Here is a 20,331-nt window from a genome sequence, read left to right on the forward strand (position 1 = left end):
GGTAATCACCAGGACGTGGTATTTACTCAGCGGCTACTTGGTGCCTCGGTAATGCCCAAGCTTGGCAGGTGGGGGGGACAGTGAGAGGTGAGGGGTGAGAGGTGCCTCCACACCTGGGCCCGCGTATCAGCTGACCTGAGGAATTCATAAGCTCACTTCTTCCTGACACTGGCCCCGCTCTGCAACCATTTGTCAACTTCTCTGTGCCCCCATCCAGCCTGATCTTCCTGGGCAGGGACCAATCCCATCCGTTCATCTCCATTATTCCCACGCAAGTGTGCTAGGCCTGCCTGCTGCTTCTGAGGGGGCCGAGGTGGGAAGGAGAGCGCTGCACACCTACTTCTGTCCCTTAGGGCACCCTGCCAGCCACCTCCAAGGAAGCTCGCGCCCTAGACACTCAGGTCGGCTGGGCTGCAGATATGATGGAGGCAAGCCTAGCTCCGCTGAGAGCTCAGCCCTGCTCAGTCCTGGCGCAAGAAAGACTCTGAAAGCCCAGTCTGCCAGAGCCACATCCCCCCAGGCTGGTGCCACATCACCAGCTCTGGCGCGAAGGCAGCCACAGCCTGGGGACGTCTCATGCGCAGCACTGCCCTCTGGTGGCCACCGGGGGGTCTAGACGCAGCCGATCTTGGCAGGCAAGAAGCCAAAGGCTTTAGGGCTTGTTTACGGAGACCTCAGACGTGATACGCACAGAACACAGAAAAGAGGCACTTGCGCCTGCATGCATACGCCCCCAGACGCGTGCACACAGCCCCGTGGGAGGCTGCCCCGATTAAGACTGCGAATCTGAGATTGCTCCCTTCTTTCTCTCTTGCAGGAAGCTAAAGGCTCTTTTCCCTGCCTCTGGAAGAATCCAAACCCCTCAGCCCCAGAGCAGACGCTAGCAGAGGGCTGGGGAGCAGGCCCCGCAGTCTCTCCTGCCTCGTGCCAGCAACTCACTGGGTGATGGAGTCTAGTCCATTCACCTCTTGAGCCTCCGGTTCCCCCTCAGTAAAACTAGGTTTGGCCCCAGTTGTTTCTGAGCATATTTCCAAATAAGATGATTTCTGGTCAAAGTCTTAAATCTTAAGTCAAAAGCAGTCCCACGTGTCTAGGAAGGGAAACAACCAACATGGCACCCTACTGTTTGAGAGCCCAATGAGTATGTCATCACCTACTAGAGAGGGGCTCCAACTCCACCACCCGGGACGGGGCACTGAGGTTACAGAGGTGCTGTGACGTGGCGAGGTCATCCAGCCACAAAGCAACCCAAAATGGGGTGTTTCCACAAATGGCCACCCGCCATCCGACCGTTTGCTGGGTGCTCTAGCTCTCTCCCTGGGGACAGCTGTGGCCAGGCCACATGCTCACAGCTCACCCATTGGAGAGGCACAGAGAGTCCATAGCAATGGGGACAGAGAGATGGGCCAACAGAAAGGGCAGAGGCTGCTCATCTGAGGAGGCGGCAAGAGAAGGGCCAGAAAGAATTAGAGTTCACCTCTCAGGGAAGATGCTCTACGAGCCTCCAGCCCCAGCTGCCTCGCAGTCCAGGCCTCCTCCTCCTGCTCGGCATCCGGCAGCAATCTTGGACCCCTGAGGTTCCACCAGGGAGAAGCCACCCAGCCATCTGCTCGGCCAGCCAGGCGCTCTGGCCACGGCAGACAGGGACACTTCCTGCTGACGGTGCCTCAGCCCAGAGTGGCGCTGGCTGGGCCCCAAGCCACCAGCGTCCTGAGCCGCTGCCAGCCTCAGCCGGTCCCTGGCCTCCGAGGCTAGGACACCAGGGGACGATCAACGAGGCCTGCGAGGAGGACCTGGCTGAGACACAGCCTCAGGGGAGGCTGGTGTCGGGAACGGGTCAAGAGGCCAGCCCAGAAGCTTCTGCACCGTAGAGGCCTATCTGTGGCTCTACTGGCCAGCACGTACCCAACAGAATCCCATGTGCCTTCCCCTCCTACCCCAGCCGGGGCACTTCTCACCCAGGGAGCTGGAATGTCATAAAATGAAGGATCCTCCTAGACCTTCATGCCCACCCTCCTATTTTATTATTAATTTATCATGATGGACGTCTATTCGTGAACGTGTGTATATTCTAGTGTACGTTAGTATACATGAGAACTAAGCAAATACACAGTATAGGCAACATAGCTTGACATTAAATGCCAGACTGCCCGGCCACTTACTGGCTACAGGAAATTGAGCAAGTCAAATGCTGTCTCTGCATTCAGTTTCCACATCTGGGAAATGGGACTAAAAATAGAACCTATCCCACCAGCTTGGTGTGAAGCCACGGTGAGGCACTCCTACTAAAGGGCTTGGAACAGGTGTGGACATAGGAAGTGCCTGATAAATGCCAGCTGTTGTTAGTGACCATGTACTGACAGTGTCACTTAGCAGGGCACGACACAGGGTGCTGACCCCTGGAGGGTCACTCAAAGGAGCTGTTAGTGTCCTCATCTGACAGACAAGAGAACCGAGGCCCAGAGGAAGGAAGGGGTTCGTCCAAGGTTCAGGAGGGGCCAGGCGCACAGGAGTTGCCGGGAGAACCAGCCAGCTACCAGCTTCCTCTCCACCCTTGATGACTGTCTGGAGAAGAATCCTGAAGCTCCCACCACCCAGGCTGGGGACACCTTTAAGGGGCCAAGCCAGATCGGGGAACAAGGGGCAAAGGTGAGTTTAGAGAGAAAGAACAGGCTCCCAAGCCAGCTGAGCCCACAGTTCCCAGCCTGAACGTAAAAAGAGCTCCTCAGAGCCCTCACTGAGTGGATTTCTCGTTGGCGTGGGCTGCAGGCTGTGAGGAGCCCCAGGGCTGCCAGCCTCGCATAGTTGCTGCCTCTGGGGACCCTGGATTTGGAAACATCGCCCCAGAGGGAGACACAGTTGTGGGCAAGGCTCTGGCTTTGTCAGGGTGCCCAGAACAGGTGCCAGGCAGAGCAGGGGGAGGCCATGCCAGCCCCCACACCTGGAAAGGAGGCTTCCAGCAGCTCTCAAGCCCCTGCCCTCCTCTGGGGCTCTCATGGGACCCTGGTGGGTAACATGGGGGAAGGAATGACTGCAGTGGGCCCTCCCAGCTCACAATTCTGGTGAGCCCTGCACTGGGGGGGAGGCAGAACTTTGGCGATCCTCATGGGGGTCCTAGGGACTCGACTGGGGTCCTCACCCTTGAAGATCCAAGCCATCAAAGAAGAGCTGCCAACAGGCCTGGCCCCCTGACCTGGCTGCATTTCCCAAAGCAGAGGCCGGCAAGGCTCCAGTGGCAGGTGACTCTAGCTGATAGTTCCACTGGTCACCAATGGATTTGGAGGACCGAGTCTTAGACCCAATCGCCAGGGCACTCAGTCGCCCTCCCCAAGTCCCTCCCAGATGGGCCATTCCCTTAATGTCGCCTCTGATGAGAAAAAGAACTTTCTGGATGAAAATGGTCTGCATCTCCCCAAGGAGTCACAGGGCATCCACCTGAAGGCCTGGGGCTGGAGAACGGAGGCAACAGAGCCAGACGGGTCTCATGGAGGAGCAGCAAGAGTCTTCCAGACCTTCCCTCCTGTGGGACGTGCATCTCAAGCCCTAGGACCCGGGTTCTGCTCTTTAATGTTAGTTCCATTAATCAGGAAAATGGGACTAACAATCCTTGCTTAGGTATTTCAAGCGGTTGTGGCGAAAATAAACTCAACAGCTGGAAACTGGCACGTGTGACACAATCAGTGCTGCGGGTCTTCATGCAAACGAAGACTTAGCTACGTAGCCACGAAGGGAGGACCGAGGGCTGCCAGGACTGTCTTTTGAGAACTGGCTTGGACCTCGGGGACTACGGGGCCTTGGGAATCATGATAGGGCGCTGAGATCCCCTGTGCCACCCAGCCTGCTCCCCACTCCCAATTGATCAACCCCTCCATGGAACACAGCCAAGAAGGGGAGCCAGGGGCTTGCGGACCCCCTCCTACTGTCACCCAAACTCCCTCTCAAACTCAGACCCTTGCAGTCGCAACAGTGGGCACCAAGCTCTTTTGGATTATGTGGCCTATAAGCAATAAAAAATTTACCCTGTAACCACCGAACACTCATATTTATTAAATTATATGTTTATACAGCTTCAATCCCTACATTAAATATTAAGCATTCCTCTTTCAGGCAATAATTTGAAATAGAAGTTCTAACATTTTCTCTCACGCCCAGCAGAGGCCCCTGCCCCCGCAATGAGCTGGAGCTTTGCACAGGAATGTCTCCTCCCGGCCTGGGGCTCAGGGTGGACAATGGTGGGCCACAAAGCTGGGGGTCTGGCCTCTAGTGAGAGGCTAAAGGTCCCAGAATATCCTTGCTGAGGGTGGCATTTGGTCTGGGCAGCTGACTCCAGGCTGGGCGGTACTATCTGGGGGGCGCAGAGGTCCCCAGAGGTGGGAAAGAGCTGGGAGGGAAAATGGCCAGTGAGGGAGAGCTCCCAGCCCAGCACCAATCCCGGAGGAGATGGCCTTAGAGGTGGCCCTGCGAAGAGACCCGTGGGGATGTGCCTAGGGTCCCGGGATGGCATGCATCAGAGCTGGAAGGGACACTGCCCCATGGCCTCAATTCACAGTTGAATTCACAGGCTCAGAAAGGCTTGAGGGAAGAGCCAGGAGTGGGATTCACGTGTCCCATCCTTTCTCTACTCCCACCTGCCTCTGGCCAACTGGAGGCCCCTAAGGCAGGCTGGAGGAGTCTGTGATGCCAGAATACACCACCGCACTTGACACAGGGACCCCAGGAGACAGTGACGATGCCACAACACTGGCAGAGGCCGTCCTGCAGGAGGACCATGGCTACCCTCACTCCCGCCTAAGAGCCAGCTGGGTGGGGGCCCAGTCCACCCCTACAGGCAGAGAGGAGGCAGCGGCCCCGGCCAGGACTGTGGGGCAAGAATGGAGAGCTCGCCAGGGGAGCCAGGTGGGGTCCCTCCCTCGGCCACCGCAGCCCACTCATCAGCAGGTGGCAGGATGGGGGCCCCTCCCAGGCTCCAGGCCCAGCTCTCTGGGGGCCAGTACACAAGCACGCCCAGAGCTAGGGCCAGGCTGGGCTGGTTTTAGCCAAAGCCATCACATGCCCAGGGCCCCTGGAGCTGCAAGATGATGCCCTGGGCCCCAGGGTATGCTTCAAAAGACTGACCTGGGCTGGTAGGGGCTGAAGAAGGGCTCCTAGGCTCTGGCGAGAGCTCTCGAGGCAAAATCACAGGGCCTCTGGAGCCCAGGGTCCCTGCTTCTTTCCCTAGTGCTGAATCACTCCCCCTTCCTAATCTCACCTCAAAGGCCCCTCATTTCTCTGCCTACCTCCTTCAGGCATAGGCCCAATCCTGGGGCTCCTGACTGCACCCCATAACATAGCACACTTGGGCCTGGCTCCCACCCCTGCCTCTGTCCCAGGGCTCACTGGTAATTGTCAAGGCTGGCTCTCCCCTTGATCCTTAGAAAGGCTGAGAATCAAAGGGCCAGTACAGCAGTCAAAGCCCCAGGACCCTTCGCCTGGCCAGGGGAGGGCCTGCAGGGGGGGAATAAGGGGTCGGGAGCTGCAAACACCAGGGACCCTGTGGGGGCTCATTTGGAGACCCAGCTGGCAGCTAATACCCTTGCCAAGAGCCCATGATCTTCACAAGCCCAGGTAGCCAACCCCAAGAGCCCAGGCCCAGAGAAGCCATCCTTCCCCCTTGAGCTGCTTTCTGACAGTCAAAGGATGCACTATGTCAGCCAGCTCCAGGCAGGCCTGGTCCAGAGGCCCAGACAGCCCACCTCCCAGCCACCACCCTCCTGTCTTTGTGACGTCAGAGCCTGGTTGGGCGCGGCCACACCTGGACCCTTATAGGTGACGTTACAGTGTGTCAAGAGCTCTAGCGCTAAAGGGATTGGCCTCCTGAACAGGAAGAGGCCAAAAGAGGGGGCTTGGGTGGGGTGGAGATGAGACCCACACTTCCGCCCTGATGCCCTGTAGCTGATTTCCCCCTGATGCTAAGGGAGCAGCCGCCTCCCCCATCGGCGGTGCCCTCAGCCAACCTCCAGTGGGCACACAGAGGCCACTCTACACACCACCCCGAGGAGGCCCGCGGGGAATCTCTTGACCCTTTTAAAACTCAGGTATGAGCAGTTCAGCACCAGAGGGGGGACCTCAGAACTCCACAGCTCCAGGAAGAGGGTGGCTCAGGAGAGGCCGGCCCACGTTCCCTCCACCAGGCCTCCTGGAAATGCAGCCCCTTCCTCATCTCCCGGACTCTGCCCAAGCTTCACGCCCAGGCACACACCAGCACCAAGAGCTTCAGGCTGATGAAAGGCTAGGGGCCTCTCGACTCCGTCTCTGGTAGCAGCGAAAACAGAAGAACACCCTCCTTTCCAGCAAAGCCCAGCTTCAACTGCAGCCCCCTTGCCAGGTCACAAGAAAAGAAGGGCCTCTCCTCTGCGTGGGGCGCACCTCTCGGCCCTCAAGCCCCTCCTTCCAGACTGCAGAATGGGAGCCTGGGCTTTGGCGTTGGCCAGACAGAGGCTAAGCCTGGCTCCCCACTGGGGCTGTGTGCCAAGGGTAGGTGACTTCCCTGGACCCTCCATCCCCTCAGGGGTAAAACAGGGACACTGACATCTGCTTCCCAGGGCCAGCATGACCGCCTACTGCCTCTAGCTAGAAGGCTAGGCCCTCCTCCGAGTTCAGTCAATACCAGCCATAGACATAACAGGGCACTGGGGAGAAGATGGGGCAAAGAAGGGTCATCTGACCCATGACCTCTGACCCTCCCCCACCCGCCACTCAGTACAGCTCCCGTGGGAATCCAGGTCCCCAGCTCTGAGGCGTTGGGGTAGGTTTAAGGAAAGGAGTCCTGACTTCCTGCCAAAGAGTCCCAGTTCTGAAACTAAGATGCCAGCACACACAGAGGGGCTCCCAGTCCACTCCTGCTTACTGCCCCGACCCCGTCCAGGTGCCCTTCTGGGGTCCTCCAGCAGCAAGGGGAACAAGAGGCTGCCCCATCCCCTCCCATAGCTAACCTTTCCAGCAGCCCCATCTTGGATCCTCTGCCTAGAAAGACCAGCCCCTCTTCCTTATCACACTGTTCCCCAAGCATCATTTTCAGAGAAGCAACACTTCTGTGCGGCTATAACCAGCCTACATGCTTGCGATCATCCCTGCCTCCCGGTGGCTTCCTACAGGTACACACATCCCTGGAGCAAAGAACAAGCTAGATGAGGCTCCCAGGCTCCCAGAGACCCACACTGGGCACCCAGGCTTCCTCCCTCCAGCCCGTGGCCTGCCCCAGTCCTGGAAGCCCCTGACCACTGCTAAGCTTCCCCAACCCCACCACCCACCACACACACGTATACAGCCCCGACGGTGCACTTCTAAGGCGGAGTTTCCCTGCCCATCGTACTCCGGACCCTTGTCCCTGCATCCCTGGGGATGCTGGAGTGCTGGGGCCTCAGGGCAGGAGGGGCAGAGTTCGGCCCACCCCGTTTCTCCTACCCTCCTCACCCCACCCTTGGCTAGTTTTCTCGTCATCTCTGGCCAGCTGAGGTGAAGGTGGCAAGGGGGTGAATGGCAAAGCAGAGATACGGGTCAGGCTCGTCTCCCGGGCCTGGAGTCAGGGACATCTTGCGGGCTGTACACTGCCCTCGAACTGCAAGACTGTGAGCAGCCTCTCCATTAGGCCAGGAGGGCCGGTGGGCTTTTGAAAGAGCAGGACGGCCATTCTTCCAGGCTTGGCAGCTGCATCACACCAAGGCTGAGGCAAAGGGAGGGCTGATGCCCGGGAGAGCAGTACCAAAGGCAGATTCGGCCCCTCTCGGGTCTGCCCATATGCCTTCCTCAGGCCCCAGCCAGGACTAACCCTTCTTAGCACCCCACCCACTTCGGGGTCTCTGAGTGCAGGGGACCTTAAGGCGAGATAGACAAGAGCTATGCCTGAACAATCCCGGTGCCATCCACACCCTTTTCCGATGGCAGAACAGGAGGGGGTCATCTAGCCGAGGTCAGGGACGGAAAGGATGGGCGGGCTCCTGGGCCCTGGGTTGTTCCTTCTCCCCACTCGCGCTCTGCCCCCCATCCCTGCCAAGGACCAGGCCACCACAGGTCTCACCCAGACCGGGCAAAACCAGGCAAACGCCAGCCAGGGTCCAATTTTCCAAATAAACAGATTTGCACCATCACGTAGGAACCCCCATCCCCAAAACAGGCGAGCCCGTCTCCCCCTTCTCCACCCTGCCTCAGGGTTACCGGAGCAGTTACCAAAGCTCGGAAAGAACAGGATCTGTGGGCGCCCAGATGCACAGGAGGGTGGGGAAGGGCGGGGGTGTCTCGGAAATGCCCAAAATGGGGCTGGAGAGGGCGCGCGGGCGAGAGGGAAAGGGGAGAGGTGGGCGTCCATGACGGCCTCAGCGCCCCCCAAGTCTCCCCGCGGGCTGCCCGCTCCCGACTCGTTTACTTGTCAGCGTGTCTGGCCGATTCCAAAAGGAAACAGTTCACCGTGTCGGCCGGATCGCGAGCAGCGCCGGTCACCGTCCCTCCCGGCTACGCGCCGCCGCCGCCGCGGGGGGAACCGAACCCCGTCTACTTTGTGCCACTTGAGCGTGGCCAAACTGTTGCTATTCAGTGGGGGGTACGAGAACCCGATTCGCACCCCCCAAACCAGCCCCCGGCGGGTGGGGCGGCGGCGGCGGGAGCTGGGCTGCGCGTGTCCCCCGGCCCGCTGGGCTCCCCTCCGGGGAGAGACGCGCGCGTCTCCGCTCGCGCCCCGCCGGGGCCGGAGTCACCTGGCTGGCGCGGCCCGCGAGCATCTCTCGAGCCGGAGCGAGCCTGACGCGCGCCCGGGGTGGAGGGGGGGGGACGGCGGCGAGCTGGGGCGGGCGGAGGGCCGGGTCCCGGCCGCGGACCGGAGGGAAGGAGACGCGGGGTGGTGGGGGGGGGGGCGGGCGGGAGCGGCCGCCGGACTCACATGGAGGTGATGTTCCTGGAGATGTCGGTGATGTTGACGCTGGCGTTCCCGTTGCTGTTCCCCGCATCCTGCCCTTCCAGGAGGGGGAAGAGGTTGCCATCGTCCGGCCGCCGGCAACTGATCTCGGTCTTGCTGCAGACACAGTTCGCGGGGCACGCCAGCGCCGAGCCCGCATAGTCCAGCCAGACGCTGCCCAGCAAGAAAATCCGCCAGAAACTACACTTGGCTGGGCAGAGAGAGACATCCATCTCCGATCGCTGCTTCTAAAAAAGAGGAGGAGAGGAGAGGGGGGTGGGGTGGGGGGAGTGGGGAGAGCTGGGGGGGAGGAAACAAAGACGGCAGGGAGGGGGGAGGGGGAGGGGGCCTCTGCCTTTGAAACGCCGAGCGATCAGATGCAAAATCCTCCAGCGTCTGAAACCATCGCGGCCGCCGCCGCCGCCGCCGCCAACGCCGCCGGGTGGGAGCCGCGGGGAGCGCCTAGTGGCGCGGTCTGCCTGGCATGGTGGCCGGTTGGGCGCTCGCCGGCTCGCCGGGTCCGGGAGCTCGGGAAGCGAGCCGCGCTCTCCTACTGCGAGACTTTGCAGGGTTGCAACAGACGGCGAGGAAGCAAAAAAGAATTAAAAAAAAAAAAAAAGGAAAATATGGTGCTAAAGTCACCAAGTCCCACCTACTGGGCAGAATTAAAACGGACACACCTGCACACACACAGTCACACACGCGCACACCCGGAGCCCGGGAGGAGCAGGATGCAGTCGGAGCTGCAGCAGCCGCCGCGAATGGCTCGCCGCGCGCCTGCAGAAATGCACAAGCGCTCGGAGCCTTACGAAACGCACGGGTTATCCGAGCGCCTTCCTCGGCTCGCTCGCTCGCTCGCTCCCGCCTCCCCGCCCGCCCCGCGGCCTCCTCCCCCGCCCCCCGCCCCGGCTGGGAGCGGCAGGAGCGCGGAATCTCCCCCTCCCTCCCCACGCCCTTCTCTCTCCCCGCCCGTCCTCTCCCCTCCTCCCTCCCCACCCACCCGCCCGCCCGCCCGCCGGCTCGCGGCTCACGCCCGCACCGCCACCCGCAGCCGCCCGTTCGCCCAGTGCACGCCCGGCGGCCCCGCGCCCGCTCGCCGCAGCCAAGGGGAAACCGAGACGGAAGGGAAAAAGTTGCAGCTGGGATGGAGGGGGTCTGGGCTGGGCTGGGGGAGTTGGCGAGCCGGCTGCGCCACGCGGAACGCCGTGCTCCTTCCCACTTTTTGGCCCTCGCGCTGCCCGGTGTTTTGCTGCAATCCCGACCACGAGAGGAAGTGAAATTGACGCGGCCGAGGTGACCGGGGAGCGCTCCCGAGCCTAGGTGGGGGGCGGGGGGCACAGCATCGAAGGCGATGACGAGGGGGTGCGGGAGCGCACAGGAACCCCCGAGAGGCACCCAGAGCCGGGGACGGGGACCGAGGGCACGCGACCCTCCATCTAAATGGCACTCATTTCCATATTCGAGATTCTGGGCAGTGCTGGGGACTGCGGGACACGGCCGGGTGGGTGCCCCCAATTCCCCCTGCGCCTTCTTGGCGCTGGGCTTTGCGTACGGTCTGGAACATTCAGGGAGCCGGGAAGGAAGGAACAGGCGCCGGAAGGGCTGAGCTGGGAAGCCGAGCTGGCCGCTGACGAGCCGCGCGTGCGAGAGAACCGGCCGGGGAAATTGAGATGCAAGGGGCATTTTTTGGCAAGCACCAGGCCAGCCCTGTCAGAGGCCGGCTTCTCTGGCTGGGCTCTTGGGTGCTGGGTGAGGGGGCGGGCGGGCTGCTTTCTCCGGATTCGGGGGTGCAAACCCTCCTTCCTTCCCTCCCACACAAGCACCCCTTCCTGGTAGGGGCGCAAAGCAGGTGCAGCCTTCGATGCGAGCTCACTTCCCGTCGGGAGAGGAGGGGGGGTCCCTGGTTTTTGCCTTGGTAGGGATTTTTTTTTAATAAAACATCAAAATGCCAAGTGTGGGCTGTTTGCTGAGAAAACCGGAGCATTCGCTGTGGGAAAGGAGAAGAAAGGGTTAGGGAAGTCGGAGCAGGCAGACACACTACAGCATTCACACGCAGAAGAAAGCTGGGCTCTCCTCCCCGAGCCTGGGTGAGGGCAAGCGAGGAAGCGAAGACGCTGGATTCAACTGCATCCAGCATTTGAAAGGCTTCTCCCCCGCCCTCCCCCCTGCGGATTCCAAAGCAGGTCGTGCAACTTGCAGGCAAGATGGGGGAAGGGGCATGCGAGTGCCACCCGCCTGCCCCAGGCACAACCACAGACAGGCCAGGCGCCTGCGAGTGGCACTGTCCCTGAGAGTAAACTTGGAGGGGGAGGGGGGAAGAACATGTCTATAAAAGGCAGTTTTCCCGACCTCCCCTTACATTCTGCCTTTCATTGGCCTCAATGAGACTTTTAGCCTCTTGTTGCTATGATGGCCTTGTCCCTAGACTGGCATTTTGCCGTCGCACCAGCAGGAGGGGACAGAGTGGAGACCTTCTTAGACTCTCAAACCATTTCCTACTGGCCACAGGCCAATCTCTGATCTCCTTGGCCCAATAGTAATCTCCCTGCTGCTCCAAGTGCCATTCTGGGATTAGCTCTAGAATAGCTGAGAGTCAGGAAAACTGAGGCACGTGCAAAGCTCCAGCTTGGCCACTCAGGAAGTGGCAGGTGGCAGCAGAGAAACACAGGGGAACCTCTCTCAGACCACTCCAGGGGCGATTCCAGTAAGCAGGGGATGCCAAGTGGATTTAGCCTACCCATCAGTCCTCCAGCCTGGAATGAAAATAGTTCTAGCTAAAGACACCAAGCACTTTTTTTTGTTGTTGATAGAGGGAGGAATGATTTTTAACATGTACAACAGAGAAGAGTTGTTGTCCACAGTCAGAACAAATAAAGAACTTTTAAAGCCCCTTTGGAGATGGTCAAATGCAAGCTGTGAAGCAAGGGGCCCTGATGGGACGAGGCGGCTTCATCGGAACAGTAAAGTGGGGTTAAGATGGGATGATGTTTATGCAGAGCTTGGGGCCTGAGCAGGAAGTGGCAGTTTGGAGGAAGGAAGGCCCTTTTTAAAGCAGATGACAGATGGAAGTGGGGAGAACAGAGTCCTATTTCCAATCAGAGGCAAATCACGTAAGCCTGTGGGCCTCAGCTTCCACATCTGTGAAATGACTAGGTTGCACCTCGCTACCCAAAGTGTGGGCCTCTGACTGGCAGCACCCACATCACCTAGGAGCTTATTATAAATGCAGCACCTGAGGCCCCACTCCAGACCTACTGAACCTGAAGACCCATTTCAACAAGCTCCCCAGGCAGTTCACAAGCCCATTACAGTTTGGGAAGTACCGTGTCCCTTCCAGCTTGAATATTCTCTGATTTTGCATAGAGCTGGGCTGGTGAGACTATTGAGAAAAGAAGGATCGTTGATGTGGATTCTCAGGATATTACTCAGTTAGGATGAAATAAACAAGGTATTTCAGATACAAGGAGCTTGTCCAACCAGAGCTGTGAAGTTTCACAAAAGTACAAGAAGGTGCTCAGCCTGCCCAGGGAAGTTACTCATGTTTCATTAATTCTTAACCTCAGAGATAGGCCACATTTGGATGAGGAAGCAGGAGACAGTGTCCAGCACACACAGCCACCCCTTGGTCAAAAGGGGTCCAGAGCACTTGGGGTGTCTTGTCTCCTGGTAAGAATACCCTGGTTGACAAGGAAGAATGCCCGTCATGTCATCATGCATCCCAGTCTGCAGTCATCACTGGATCCTAGAGAGATCATGACCCAGCTCAGCATCCCACCAATCAGGGGACAATCCCTCTTGCTGCCATCTCTTGCTGCCATCTGCAGTCTTAGAAATGAGGAAACTTACCGGTGTATCCCCTGCTGATCATAAGCAGCAAGAATGGGCAGTTTTTTGAACAGAAAGTAAAGTTTTAGAAACCCTTTACAGCTGAGCAGATTCCCTCTAGTACTGGTGGCTCAGAAAAGCTGGGACTATTCCCAAGATCTGGATATGGTCTTACACCAGACAGGCCGGAGTGAAGGCTGCCTCCCAGAGCAGTGGTGCAGCCTTCCTGATGCCCAGAGAAACTGACACACCCCATCCCAAAGGGCATGTTCCAGCTATATGGCACCTGAGATTTCTCCTTGACTATTTGCTTATAACATATTCCCAAAGCCAAAATTCCCTGCCGTCTAGAAAAGGAGGGAGGGAGTGGAGACTCAGGAAACATACAAACACAACATGCTGACCTGCGGATCATCACCTCCCAGTGCCTCCCTGCACTGCAAGCACCCCTGCCAGCCCACTGTTCATATGCCCGCCTTTCTAACCTAGCCACATTCCCTTTTCCCAGGAACCCACGCTCCGGAGTCAGTGGCCACGTTACAGGAATGCAGGCCAGGCCCTAGTCATTCTGGATCCACCCACCATACTCCTATGGTGTCAGCCTGAACCCAGGAGCTGTGCTGCAGGAGTTGAGCACAAATGGGACCCACTGCTCTAACAGCTGGGAAAGGAACTGGGGGATGATGGGGGATGGGGGATGGGGGGGAAGGGGTCACAAAAGGAGACCAAGGGAGAACTGGGCCCTGAAGAACATGCTGTTCCAAAGGGCTACATGCAGCCAGCAGCTTTGGACTTGGGTCAGAGAAAGAGGCTAGTTTCCCGGGTGGCCTGTGCTCAGGATGTGTTGGAGGCTGGGGCCAGCTGATGATATCCAGAAGGCCAGGCACCACGGAGGGGATTTTGAGCCTACATGGCAAGTGAAAGCGTTGCCCGTGAGGAGGGACAAGTCAAGCACAGAAGCAGGGAAATCTAACCACAGGAGGCCTCAGCTCAGGACCCTGACTATAGAGTCCCGAGATCTTGGGCACACACCTGCCAGGAGGCTGGAGCCACCTGCAGGTGGACAGAGCCCTTTGACCATCCCTCCTGTCCATTAGGGAGATTCCCTGGGGGATACCCAGATTCTCCTGCCCTGCCCTGATGGGCGTGTCTGGAGGGAGGGTGGGGTCCTCACCAGAGACACTGTCCCAGTGATCCTACCCACCCTGGAGGGGGGATTCCTAAAGTCCTTAGGCTGGAAAGAGCTCTCAAGGCCAAAGACCCACAATCCCCCTTGATGCAGAAACCTCTCAACAGTGGCCCCAAGTGCCCACCCCTATCCCTTCAGGGAAGGGAGCTCAGACCACCCTCGGCCTCCCATCCTGTCATCCAACAGCTTTATTCCTTGGAGAGCCTTCAGATGGAAATAGTGAAGCCAGCCTCCCTGTAGCTGCCACTCTTGGTACAAATGTGGAACCTGAGGAGCCCACCTAGAATGCAGGAAAAAGTCTTGTCTCTTTCCTACAAGCCAGTCAGGAGACCGCCCACCTCCCATCTCTTCTCTGAGCGAAATATCTTCAGGTCCTTCCCAACACGTTGAAAGCACAGCTTTCTGATCCTTCCCGCACTGTGGTCACGGGGAACGCATTCAGGTTCATCAGTGCATGTCAGTGTCCGAGTCATGCCAGCTACGGTGCTCTGACCTTGGGGACAAGAGAGCAGCAGCTCTAATGGGACTAAATGTGGTGTCGTGCAACATACCCACTGAGCTGAATTCACCGACAGCATTTGAACCTGGGCAAGGCACTTACTCTCCATGCCTCAGTTTCCCCATCTGCAAAACAGGGTTCAACCATAACTCACAAGATTGTTGTAAGATAATGCAGTAAAGCACTCTGAATAGTGCCTGACACACAGTAAGCTTTCTGTGAGTGTCAGTTTCATTATTCCATTTGTGAGGTTACCGGAGGGCTTTACTGCCCCAGCCTGGGAGCTCCAAGCCACCATCAGCCCAACACACGGCCACCATAATGTCATCCCCCAAGCGCAGAGCAGCGACTCTGGCAAGTTCCTGGCCAGGATGCGGGTCTGTCAGGTGCAGCCGCCGCCCACGGACGCTCTTCCCTTGATGCCTAGATCCCAGAGTCAGAAGCAGACAGAGAGAGACCAAGCCCCAGGTCCCTGGGGAACTGAAAAGCAACCCCAAAGTCCTCCCTGGTACCCCCGCCAGCTTGCTGCTGCTTCTGGGCAGGGGCTGGCTTTCATCCATCAGTAGGGGGTCAGCCCCTGCTCAGTCACCACAGACCATGAGCCATCGGGTGGGCTGGGAATTCAATGCAGCACCATTCCTGGCCCAGGCTTGGCCATTGCCATCCTGCAGAGAGCTGGATTCGAGGAATAAAATCAAGGTGTTAGGAATCAACCGGCTTCTGGGGAACCAGAGGGCTGAGGACCCAGAAGGTGGTCAGAAGGGGCTTCAGGCAGCACCTCCAAGGGGGGAGGGGTTCCTGTGAGCCCTGTACCCCCCACACCCACCTTCTTTCATAGGCACAGCCCTCAGAGATGCCTCCCCAGCTGAGCTGTCCCACAGTAACTTACATCACCCCATCTTGCACAACACCCAGCAATCTACCTATTTACTGACCAGAGGGCAGCTGGGAACACTGGCCTCTGCTTGGCAGAGGACTGAACTCAAACGGACACTGCGAGCCAGAGACATCCGGGCACCTTTCTGATCTCCAAGGGAATGCTCTTCCTGCTACCAGCTTTTACAGTGTAAGTTCCTTGAGGACAAGGACCGTGCCTGTGTTATTTACTGCTTTGCCAGCCCCTTAAACAGTACTGAAAACAGAATAGATGCCTTAGGGATTTTTGTTAAACCAACCCCTGCCCTTTTGAACCACTCAGGGCCCTGTAAACAAGGGCTCAGTGTCTGCCTCCCACCAGACTGAATGCACCAGGAACCATCCCAGCTATTCTCTCGATTCTCCCAGGCCTACCTCAGTGCCAGCCCAAGGGCACACCACCACACATTTGGGGGTTATTTAGTGAATGTTTTTGCTCCTGAAAACCCTATGTGTGCCCCCCAAGAGAGGTTTGGGACTGAAGTGGGTTGCTTTGAGCTGACCACCTTCTCTGCACCCCAGAGTTACACTTGCTACAACAAACTGGTGCCTAGCAGTGCAAAACATCTAGGGGTTTCCGGGAGTAGAAAGACTAGTAGTTCCTGATCTCGGCAACAAAGTCAGGAGAAGGCTGGGAACAACAGCTTCCAGGGCAATGCCAGACCACCTGGGCCCTCAGCAGGCTCCCCCACCGAGCTGGGGGCTGAGCCCAAGTCCGGCCACCAACCTTCTATCCTGCAGAAAGCCAAATCCTTCTTCCCATCTCCTGGTGCCCCGACTCATTCTACTGTCCTTCTGGGCCACTCAAGCCCACTCCAGGTGTGAGCTCCGAGGCTCCTGCTGCGCCGTCACCACCCTCAACAGTGCCCTTTCGCCACCTGCTGCTCACCGAAGCAGCCACCCTGCCCTGCCTCAGCCTCCTAGAAGGCTGGCTTTCAGACCCAGCTCCGCATTAACTCACCCATGCACTTTCAAACACCTGGGAGCTGCGTCACCTTGGGCATGTTACTTAATCTCCCTGATCCTCTGCTTCCTTCTTTGCACCTGGGGCAACATCCCAGGACTAAATAAGATGTTAGACATAAAAACGCCTCAGGGACATGAGACACTGCACCAATGATAGCCACTGCTTCCTGCTCACCAGACGGGGGACACCAGGACCTTTGCACACTCCGTCTGCATGTCACACCTGACCCACCTGCAGTTCTCCACTACCAGGTGATCTCCGAGTGAAGGAAATGCCGAGGCAACAGCTTCCATCCACGACTCGCACTACGTTCTCTCCTCAGAGGGCAACTACAGCACGAGCATTTGCCCCGTGCAAATCTGCCACAGCCCCAGCTCCTGCACCTGCTGGCTACAAACCTGGGCATATCATGGTACCTTCTGAGCCCCATCCTCTGCAGTGGAGTTTCAGGAGTGAAATCATAAAATGCACATAATGCACCTCGCCCAGGGATTGGCACAGAATAGAATCTCCTTTCCCTCCCTCTCCTTTCTGTTCTTCCCTAGGGGGCCCACCCTTTACCAGATGGCTCAGCCCCCATATGAGGGTGCTCACAAATTCCACCCGCCCTGGCTTCTACTTCTTTGAGCAGCACAGACCTCCGGAGGCTCAGAGGGCTGGAGAGGGGGTGCCCCAAAGTCTTCAGGCTCAGAGAGGAGAGACTGCCAATCTGCCTGGGACTCAGGGCAAGAAACCACCACACAGGTTCCAATTTCCTCCTTACCGGGAACAGCACGCACACACACGCATTTAAGTAGGTACCAAGAGCAAGTGGAAAATCCAAAAAAAAATTAGTCTGATTTGCTGAGACATCAGTGTGGGCATCTGGGGAAAGCGTTATGTTGGGAGGGGGCGTGAGGAGCCACACTCGCCTTTGGAGCTAAGGACAGCTCCCTCCCACAGGCTTGCTGCCCTGTCCTCCGCCCCCTCCCCAGCCCACAGCACCAGCTGCACTGCCGGGGAACCAGGGAGTTCCGGGACAGAGGTGGCAGCGGGCAGGGTGCTAACCAGCCCTGGGGAGCCCTGGCTGCTGGGTCAGACCCCTGAGCTACGGGGCAAGGGTGCCGTCGGGACGGGGGGCATCCAGGAGACAGACCCAGAAGACACGGTGAGTTCATCCAACTCGTAGTCGTCAGGCCAGATAACCCTCAAAAGGCAGGGACACTTGCTCTTCCCTGAGATGCCTTCCTCCTGGTGTCAAGTTCTAGAAACATCCAAGAAAGGGAGCCCAGGAGCCCAACCCTCTGGCTGGCCAGCTGTGACCCCTGCCCAGCCTGCTCTGGAGGCTACTTTCTCAGCAAGCAGTGACCTCTACACCCGCTCTCCTCACCCAGCCTGGGCGGTGGTCCCCAGAGCACTGCTCCCCCGAAGGGCTCCAACCTTCAGGTAAGGGTTGTGCCGGGCTCAGCACCCCCACTGGGTTTAGATGTAGCAGGGGCCATCTAGAGGCTTCACCCACATAATAAGAGGGAAGCGTCACCCTGGGATGCAGTGGACCACCTCCCTCCATCCTGGGGCTCTGGGGGTGAAGATGCACAGGACGGCAAATGACAGTGAAGATGCCGTGACTTCTGCGTGTGACGTGTGTATGCTCTTTACATGCATGATTACACTGGCTCCTCGTGGGCATCCTGTTTCACAGATGAGGACACAGAGCCCAAGAGGTTATGTTACTTGTCCAAGGTCGCACAGCTGCTATGGAGTCTGAGGGAGGTTTTACACCTTCATCACTACACGCACTGCACTGGGCCACTTCCTACAGTAAACTGCCCCTTAGCATGGTGGTGAGGGAAGGGGAGGCTGCCGCCCTACAGGGGAGAGGGGCAAGGACCCCCTGGCCTTTTGCATGCCAACAGCCCGCTGTGGGGTTTTCTCCCATAATAGGGATCCCTGGGCTGGGAGGCTTTGTTAGGGGAGATGATTAATCTGCAGCCTGCCCTGTGGGCAGGCTTCACCCAACGCCCAGCTAACCCCTCCCAAGAGGAGACCCTGCCCAGCTTTCTCAGGGTAAAGGGTAGGAATTCTAGAGGTGGGCTGCCAGCACAACCCCGTTGAATGTCCTACCGAGTGTCTGTCATAAACAAATCAATAATTAAAAGGGGATGCACATTAGCCTTTGAACAGGTTCCAGAGTGTTTATTTTTTATCTTACACGAGGTGAACAAGTGTTTGCTTGAAGCCTGGGGGAGGCTGTGGGCAGAGACAGAGAGAGTGGATGAGGAAGGGTGGGCAGGTACAGATGCTGACACAGGAACCTGCCAGGTGCCCACCTCGCAGGGTGAGCACAGGAGGTGGGAAGCTGGTGGCAGGTGGGCAGATTGGGGGTGCTGGGCTCCTCCACAGGGGTGCAGCAGGGGGAAGCAGGGCTGAGGGTGTGTGCATGACGCTGTGTGTGGTGGAGGCCCCTCTGAGGCTGGGACAGGGAGTATGCCTGGTAACGGGTGTTGGAAGGGATCGTCATTCCCTTGTGCCCAATGAAGTTGGAAGCCCTGCTTTTAGTCTGTTAGCGCTGATACGAAGATTCGCAACAGAACATTTTAAATATCAACTCCACTTCCTGACTCCCACTTTTCTCTCCCTTCATTCCTGCTGGCGGAGGAACCAGATTACTTTCCCTTTGGTTTCCAAGTCCCCTGGAAGTTTCCAGGCCTAAGACTGTAGGAATAAGAAAGATGATAGAACTGGCTTACTATAAGGTCAGTTTATCACAAACCCCACCTCCCCACACACCCGTACCAAAAATAATATTGATAATAATAGAGCAGCTTTTATAACTATAGAATGCTAGCATTTGAGGTGCCGGCATCACAGATCACCCAGAACAGTGTTGCTCACACTTCTCCAACCAGAAGCCCCAAGCACAGAGGGGAATGGACTCCCCGTGGGGGTGGGGGCTGCAGCAGGCATGAACTTTCCTCAGGGTCTCACATTTTATTAAATTGAAATAAAAATATGCACATATGTCACCCTACCACATGACATGTCCATGTATGTCATGGCATAAACTAATGTCTTAAAATCTCTCCATGGAGGAAGGTGAGGGATCCTGGCAGGTGTGCACTGCGCTTGTTACCCCTGGACCCTCAAAGATCCCTGGTGTTTTGACACAGTACTATCCATGGAAACTTACTGTTTTAAGAAGCACACATTTAGTCAAACCCTTCCTCCCCCATCCCTGACATTTTGTAGGTAGAAAAATTAGGCCCAAGATGACTCAAGTTATGTCCCCAAGGCCCCAGAGCTAGTTAAGGCCACAAGGCTTCTGTTCTAAGGCATCCATTCTGGCCCAGAGCTAGTTAAGGCCACAAGGCCCCAGAGCTAGTTAAGGCCACAAGGCTTCTGTTCTAAGGCATCCATTCTGCCATTCAAAACAAAACAAAACAACAGGTTCTGGACAGAGTTCTTGGAACCTCATGTCCCAGACACCACTGGCCCCTCCTGGACCACATATCTCTCTCCCCAAATGGAAAGCTACCTTGTTAGCACAATAGCATTTTATGACAGATTTTTATGACATCATCTCTCGAAGCATCTTTCTCCAAGGAACACAAAATTCGTTGACATGACCTCACTCGGGCCTTATAACAATCTCCCAGAATCCAGCAGGCTACAGCAGTTTTGGGTGTTTATTGGATTCCTATTTATCCTGCCACTTTTCCAAAATGGGTTTGCAGGTAAACAGAATGGCCTCGCCATTGTTCAGATGGGAATGACGTGGCAATGTGACTTCCTCAAAGCCACATGACAGATTTGGGGCAGAGAAGCGGGTAGGATCTCGGGCTCACACTATGTAGTGAAAGAGATCAGGATTTACCCACCCAGCCTTACCGACTGATCACACCAGCTTCTGCTCAGAGGCGGCTCTACCTTCACTAGCCTGAGCTACGAGAGAGGCAGGCTAGGCTGGAACTAGAGTGGAGCTAGGCTGGGGCTGGGCTGGACAGGGCTGACTGGGCTAGCTGGGCTAGACT

The 20,331-nt window shown here is 57.4% G+C and overlaps 1 protein-coding gene across 5 annotated transcripts in view; it reads right to left on the minus strand.

The window, feature by feature from the left end:
* NTRK3 (neurotrophic receptor tyrosine kinase 3) overlaps positions 1-9,730 on the minus strand; it is a 350,817-nt gene extending 341,087 nt beyond the window's left edge. Inside the window, exons 1-2 of one of the 5 annotated variants that reach the window (XM_057494679.1) lie at positions 9,282-9,730; positions 8,912-9,174 (exon numbers count right to left, since the gene is read on the minus strand). In XM_057494679.1, coding sequence (XP_057350662.1) covers positions 8,912-9,159 — 248 coding nt within the window. In that variant the 5' untranslated portion in view covers positions 9,160-9,174; positions 9,282-9,730. The remainder of the gene's footprint in view (positions 1-8,911; positions 9,175-9,281) is intronic. The other 4 variants (XM_057494680.1, XM_036931897.2, XM_057494682.1 and 1 more) reach the window with 4 other exon arrangements.
* Positions 9,731-20,331: the final 10,601 nt, after the last annotated feature.

This window comes from Manis pentadactyla, chromosome 18, assembly GCF_030020395.1.
Source record: "Manis pentadactyla isolate mManPen7 chromosome 18, mManPen7.hap1, whole genome shotgun sequence".
Classification (NCBI taxonomy): Eukaryota; Metazoa; Chordata; class Mammalia; order Pholidota; family Manidae; genus Manis; species Manis pentadactyla.